The sequence below is a fragment of the Pinus tabuliformis genome, chromosome 6 (assembly GCF_031772625.1).
Source record: "Pinus tabuliformis cultivar Carrire ecotype Pingquan chromosome 6, CPIR1, whole genome shotgun sequence".
NCBI classification, from domain to species: Eukaryota; Viridiplantae; Streptophyta; class Pinopsida; order Pinales; family Pinaceae; genus Pinus; species Pinus tabuliformis.
This window is the reverse complement of record NC_142292.1, coordinates 1,573,657,948-1,573,665,252: the sequence shown is the minus strand read 5'-3', so window position 1 is coordinate 1,573,665,252 and position 7,305 is coordinate 1,573,657,948. Positions and strand designations below refer to the sequence as shown.

The 7,305-nt window shown below is 31.3% G+C and overlaps 1 protein-coding gene across 1 annotated transcript; it reads left to right on the top strand.

The window, feature by feature from the left end:
- The first annotated feature begins 1,715 nt into the window (after window positions 1-1,715).
- On the top strand, window positions 1,716-3,490 carry LOC149264801 (ABC transporter G family member 35-like). Its single transcript, XM_089390407.1, has 3 exons — window positions 1,716-1,863; window positions 2,313-2,567; window positions 2,770-3,490. The coding sequence occupies exons 2-3, from the start codon at window positions 2,352-2,354 to the stop codon at window positions 3,037-3,039; spliced, it is 486 nt and encodes a 161-aa protein (XP_089246533.1). The 5' UTR covers window positions 1,716-1,863; window positions 2,313-2,351; the 3' UTR covers window positions 3,040-3,490.
- The last annotated feature ends 3,815 nt before the right edge of the window (window positions 3,491-7,305 follow it).

The following is a 7,305-nucleotide window of genomic DNA, read 5'->3' as shown; positions in this document are numbered from 1 at the left end:
TGGCACTTTAAATAACCTTAAATAACCGATACGATTATCCGTTTCATAGAGGTAGTATAAACATGACTCGATTTTAAAAAGGGGCGATGCAGAATACACATATTTTTTTTAGAACATAGTTTTTGGCACTTTAAATAACCTTAAATAACCGATACGATTACCCGTTTCATAGAGGTAGTAAAAACATGACTCGATTTTAAAAAGGGGCGATGCAGAATACACATATTTTTTTTAGAACATAGTTTTTGGCACTTTAAATAACCTTAAATAACCGATACGATTACCCGTTTCATAGAGGTGGTAAAAACATGACCCGATTTTAAAAAGTGGTGATGCAGAATACAATAATTATTTTTTGGAGCATATTTTTGACAATTTAAATATTCTCATGTATCAAATATAAATATTCGTTTTTAAATGTTAGTGATTTTTATGTTGATTTTAAAACATCGATATACATCATACTTTTTTTCTTAGAGGACTTATTTTTCACACTTTAAAATTTATTATGTCCATTTTTTTTTCTTAAAGATTTTTAAGTTGTTTTATTTTTATTTTTTTAAATGTTGATTACTTCAAGAAAGTCATATAAAAATATATATATAATAAGACAAAATAAAAATGTTAATAAAAAAAAAATATTTCATAAACTATAAAAGAATTTGGCAAAAAAAAAACATAATTTAATATATATATATATATATATATATATATAAGTAAGTAAGTCAAAATAGAAAAAATAAAAAAACATTAATAAAAACAAGAAGAAAAAAATAAAAAATAAATGAAAACAAACTAGATTTAAAAAAAAATAGAAAATTAACAAAAATAAAAATAAAAAACTAGTAAAATTAACATTAAAAATATTTAAAAAAAAAAAAACTAAAAAAACAAAATTACACTGAAATTTACAAAAAAAGCCATAAAAATATAGAAATTTTAGAAATATATGTTTAAAAAAATAAAATAAATTAAAAAAAGCATGTATTTAAAATTAAAAACTAAAATTTCCAAGAATTATGTATTTTCTATTTAAAAAATAAAAAAACAAAATTGATTAAACACAAAAACAAAAAAACAAACAAAAAAATTGAAGAAAATTTAAAATTTTTTAAACTTACTTTTTTTTTTTTATTTAAAACACGCCAAAAAAATATAAAAATTTTTATACAAATTTCATATTTATAAAAAAAAAATTGTTTTTTTATTATTTAAAAAAAAAACAATAATTAAATTATTGGAGTGCTAAGTGAACTATTCAAAAATCATGAGAAATTAGTCAGTTACGACTACCTCTCATGGAAATGGTCATACGTTTGAATGACTTACTTAACGAACGCAGTTGAATCCCAAAAATGATATCTAATATAATGCACTGCGTAAATCGCCCATACTTAATTATTATTTTTTTTAACACGATTTTTGTTGTTTATTTTAATATTTATTAAAAAACAAGGATTAAAAAATTTATTTAAAAAAAAAAAAATTAAAAACAAAAATTTATTTTCGAAAACAAAAATTTATTTTTAAAAACAAAAATTTATTATTTTTTTAAATTTAATTTTTTTTTTTTAATTATTAAAAAAAAAAAAAAAATTGCCCCTCTCGCGGCTGGTGGCGGCGCGGCCCAGGGCGGAGGCTTGCGTGCAGGCCCTCCGCCCTGGGCCGCGCCGCCCGGTGGGCGGAGGGTCGCCTGCACGCAATGATCTTTTTATTGTTGGAGGGGCCTTCTATGGAGCGGTTACATTCTTAGGGCTTAGCAACTGTTCAACTGTACAACCTGTGGTTGCAGTAGAGAGAACTGTGTTCTACAGAGAAAGGGCTGCAGGACTATACTCTGCTTTGCCATATGCTCTGGCTCAGGTTAGTCCTATATCACTGTTTTATTTTATTCTCGACCCTTACTATCGACATTCAAACTCTTTATGTTCAAAAGCTTGGCGAATAACGCAGAATATCGGTTTTATATCATCGTCAATTCAAAATCAATCTATGGGGTCCATATCCTTGGGTTAATATGCCAACATCTTCCCGATAGCTCGTATCAGGATAGCACGATGTTTCTAGATGATAAGGGTACTCTCCGGTATTGTGGATGAAACAATTCCGGGTCTGAGGTCTTGGTTGGGTTTGTGAAGGTCTTGAAAGGTCCTACCTCGCCTCCACAGTGTTAACATCATCACGCTGGATTCTGGCAACTATATGATTCTCCTTCCATTACTACGATTTTTGTCAATTTTTCATTCCTGTAATTAGGTAGACGGATTGGATTCCTATTTACATATGCAATCTCCGATGCATTTTTTTAACAGGTAGTGATTGAGCTTCCGTACATATTCGTCCAGACAGTTATGTACACTCTTATCGTTTACAGTATGGTCCAATTTGAGTGGACAACTACTAAGTTTGGCTGGTTCTTCTTCCTGAACTACTTCACATTTCTGTACTTCACCTATTATGGGATGATGACGGTCTCCATTACTTCAAACCAACAAGTTGCCTCAATAGTAGCTTCAGCTTTCTACTGCCTTTTCAATCTGTTTTCAGGGTTCTTCATTCCTAAACCGGTATGTAACCTACTTTGTCCTGTTTCTTTATACTAAACTTTATGGACCCATATAAGTAGGCCAGAATAGAATGTAAGTTTTTCTAAGTAACTCCATGCCTCCATGCTTATTAGGAACTCAGTGCTCATAGTATAACTTAAATTTACTATAACTAACCCATCTTAATAATCAGCTTGTCATAATGGTTTCTGAATTGATGCAGCGAATCCCAAAGTGGTGGATATGGTATTATTGGATATGCCCGCTTTCCTGGACCATCTATGGCCTCATTGCCTCGCAATATGGGGACGTTACATACCCTCTGGAAGTATTGGGTGAGGGAACGAAACCACTGAATAAGTTCGTGGAGGATTACTTCGGTTACAGGCATGATTTCCTGGGTGCAGTAGCTGGAGCCCTAGTCGGATTCTCAGTTTTCTTTGCGTTTATCTTTGCTTTAGGCATCAAGGTATTTAACTTCCAACACAGGTAAAAGACAAGGCAGAGGAGCTGCAAAATACGAAAGTATTGGGTGAAGGAACGAAACCACTGAGTAAGTTCTTGGAGGATTACTTTGGATACGGCATGTTTTATTTGGTGCTGTAGCTGAAGCCCTGCTCGGATTCTATGCTTTCTTTGCATTGACAATGGACATCGAGGCATCGAACTTCTAATACAGGTGAAAGAGATGGCAGAGGAGCTGCAAAATTCAGAGTTCTGCGATGCGGCCATCTGAGTTTTTCCGTTTGTTTCTTTGATATGGAAATCCTTGTAAAATCAATCCTTACGTATGCTAACGTTTTAGGACGTGGATGACATATTTTTAAATATTCGAGAATTTTTAATGGATATTAGTATATTTCTCAAATATTTTGGAATATTTAAATGTGCCTCGTATTCACCCAGAAATATGAAAAACAAAAATGTCCTTGGCATTCACCTAGAAATATAAAAAAGCCAAACATTCCTTTTTTACGAGGGCGGCGATACAATTTTGGGCCAGAGTGCTAATTTTTGCTACTTAAATTTGGGTTTTTAAATGCAATTAACGTCTAAACAAAACTTAAAATTTGTTATTTGACCTTTGCGAATTAAACAGGTTAAATTCATAATTTTTTAAAATATCTATTATTTTTTTAAGTAAAATTGAGTTGGAAAAATTAATTAAATAAAATTATTGCTTAATTATATATATATTTGAAGTAAAATTGAGTTATAAAAATTAATTAAATGGAATTATTGCTTAATTTATATTATAGATTTGAAAGAACACTAACGAGGATTCATCCACCATTGATAAAATTAATTTCCCAAAATTATGTAAATGATATCTGAAAATAAATAAATTCTTATTATTTATTTAAAAACAAAAAACACATACATGCTAACCATGAGACTGAACGATGTCGTTGGTGTAGTGATTTACAATGTGGAATCGACCCTTCGCCCACCGGGCGGCCCGCGGAAATTTGTTTTTAATAATTAAAAAAAATAAAATTAAAAAAATAATAATAAATTTTTGTTTTTAAAAATAAATTTTTGTTTTCGAAAATAAATTTTTGTTTTTAATTTTTATTTTTGTTTTATAAAAAAAAAATCAATCATTGTTTTTTAAAATAATAATAAAAAACTCAAATTGGTTTATGAATTAATTTAAAAAAAAAATAATATATACTTTTTTTTAATTAAAAAAGCGATATGTATTAAAAAAAATTAATTTTTTTTTTTTAAATAGAGAAATAAATGTTTCTTTAAAAATTTTAAATTTTTTGGTTTTTTTTTTTAAATTTGAAAAGACATATTTTTAAATTTTTTTTGTTTTTTTTTGTTTTAATTTCAGTGTATTATTATTTTTTTAGTTTTTTTTAAATGTTTATAATGTTAATTTTGCTAGTTTTTTATTTTAAATTTTGTGGATTTTCTATGTTTTTTTTTTTTTTAAATCTAGTTTGTTTTAATAGTTTTTATTTTTATTTTTGTTAATTTTCTATGTTTTTATCAAATTTAGTTTGTTTTTAATTTCATTTTTTTTAGTTTTTTTATAATGTTTTTTATTTTTTTACCTAAACTTTATAGTTTATATAATTTTTTTTTCTTTTCCATATATATATATATATAGAGTTTCTTTTCTTTCTTTTGACAATGTTTTTTATTGTTTACAGATTTTTGATATTTTTTATTATTATTTTTTTTCCCATTTTTTTAAATATGTTTTTTTGAATTATTTATTTGTTTATAATTTTTAACTGTTTTTTAGTTTTTTTTGACATTTTTATGATTGATTTTTTTTTTTGTTTTTTTTTTTTATGTTCTTTTTTTAGTATATGCTTGAATTTATGTTTTGTTAATTTTTAAATTTTTTTTGTTTTGTGTTTTTTCATTGTTTTAATTTTTTAATTTTATTTTATGTCTTCATTATTTGTTTGAAATTTTAATCTTTTTCAGGGTCATGATAAAATACTTTACGCTATTATTTCGAAATGTTGAAATATTACCCTTGAAAAAAAAAAAGGGAAAAAAAAAAGTGTTACTCCAACGTTAACACTTTTTGTTTTGAGAGCATTTTTGGGACAATTTTTGCATAAAAAATTGGTTTTCACCGCCATTTTTAAAACACGCTTAAAATTTACCTTAGAAAAAAAAAAGTGTTATTCCAGCATCAACACTTCTTGTTTTTAGCACTGTTTTTGATGTTTTTAAGGGGTTTCTTGGCTAGAGTTCTCGTTTTTAGTTTACAGTTCCCATTTCAAAGTTTACAATGTTTCTGTTATTACCAGTTAATAACCCTTGTTCAACAGGTTGAGGAGATGCTCCCGAAAAAGTACCAGTAAGTGACTGATACCCACAGGGAACAGAAGGACCGCCATATAGAAATGTTTTTGGAGATTGATAAAACATGGACGACTGTCTCAACATATTCAAAGGAGGATAATGGCCCCTAGGTGTTGGATGAAAAGGAATGCACGGTGGTGAAAAATTTATTCCTGGGTTTTCCAAAAAATTGGTCAATGAAAGATACCAAGCGTCCCTCCTAGGTGGACTGTAAAAGATCAATTCACGCTCCCTAAGTTCTATAGCTGGTTGATTTTCAGGGATAGGTATACCTTCTTCCGGAGTAACAAGTTCTTCAATAGCAATAAGTCCAGAAGGAAGATTTTAGGTAATGACCTTTCTACCCTGGGTGAACCAAGACCACTGGAAGTTGGAGAGGCAAATCCTGATGATGGAGTAGCAACAGGTTCAGTTTCAGGTTCAGAAATTTTAGGTTCCTCGACTAATTCACTAGTAGAAGAAAAACTACCAGTAACTTCGGAAAATGAAACAAGTTCAATAATATACTCTGGTGCTTGAACTTGGTAATCAAGATGTACAACCAAAAAAGACTCTCCTTCTTCTGGTGACCCAAATCTACTGTCACTAGGAGTTACAAGGGCTCGTAGCCCTTCAAGTTGGCTTGGTGAAAACTCAGGAGGTTGGCCCCAAAGTCTACGGGACTTCCTCGGTAATTCAACCACAATTAAAAAAATTTAATTACTTAACACGAAAACAAAGAAAAATCTCAATGAAAACCACCTGAAGTCTCTAAATAACCAAACAATTGAATCACACGCCTAAAGAATCTAGGAGGTCAAACCACACACAAGCAGTAACTTTCTGTACCGAAAACACTAGTTGCTGATGAAATCCAACGTCGCAGAATTCAATACAGAAATGGCGGTTGGAACAGTTACCCCACCAACTTGCTTAATGAATAGACTGGCACAAGTTTCTCCACTAAACTGTCTCGAGTGAAGTGAGTCTAGCTGACGTCTGCTCCAGGTATAGTGGTGTTAGCCTCCTGCTGCAGCAGGTATTCATTTTTCATGATTGATATTTTTACATGCCAAATATGTCATACTCTGCAAGCTGCAGTGTTCCATATTTCCAGAAGAAACCGAAGAAGAAAGCCATGAAAGTGTGCTGGTCCAAATGTCACTGCTGTATTCCATTTTTTATCACATTGCAGGCAGTTTTCATTCAGAAAGAGATCAAAGCTGGACATCACTAACTTCCCCTTCTTCTAATTCCCCAAGTCACTTACTAATTTCCCCAAAGAGGTCAAGATCTGCTTGAGCCTCTTAGTTTCATCATCATCCATATCACTTGCCTTGGTGGAGATCTGCTTCACTCAAGGATCTCAGTTCCTTTCAAGTTATTTTCCCCAAATTTAGCCTAAGGTCCCTGACCTTAGCGCTTGCTGGTCACCTTCATATTAACTGCTAACAGTATTATATAACTCCCTATCAGTTTTCCCATCCCCCTATTAAACTATGTATATAAAACTCCCCTATGTAAATATTCCCTCCCTGGCAATATAGCCATATTTTTATAAGTCCGGGAAAAAATGGTCCATCTGGGGCTGTTTTTAGCCCATCCGAGTCATAGCAGGGGTTAGATGACACCTAGTCATGCTAACAACCTCTCCCCTAGCCCTAAAACCCTCAAAAACCCATGTTTTACCCCTCATCCCTAAGTCCCAGCTGTAAATATTTCGACCGCGCTCATTTTACATCTATAAACCCCCTTTCCCCGCCCCTAACCCAAAGTTTTTGTATAAAATATTAACCCCGCCCGTGTTAACCCTCATAATCCACCGTTCCCTAAGTTATAACCCACCCGCGCGCTATATTAAAAACGGAATATGCTGCGTATATTCCCGTCCTAACTTCCCGCCGCCTCGCGTCTACCGCCAGCCGTTGGATTGCCAGCCCCGCAGATC

Coding starts and splice junctions, on each gene's coding strand:
- LOC149264801 (XM_089390407.1), top strand. CDS start 2,352: ATGTACACTCTTATCGTTTACAGTATGGTCCAATTTGAGTGGACAACT. Junction 2,568..2,769: donor GGTTCTTCATTCCTAAACCG/GTATGTAACCTA, acceptor GAATTGATGCAG/CGAATCCCAAAGTGGTGGAT.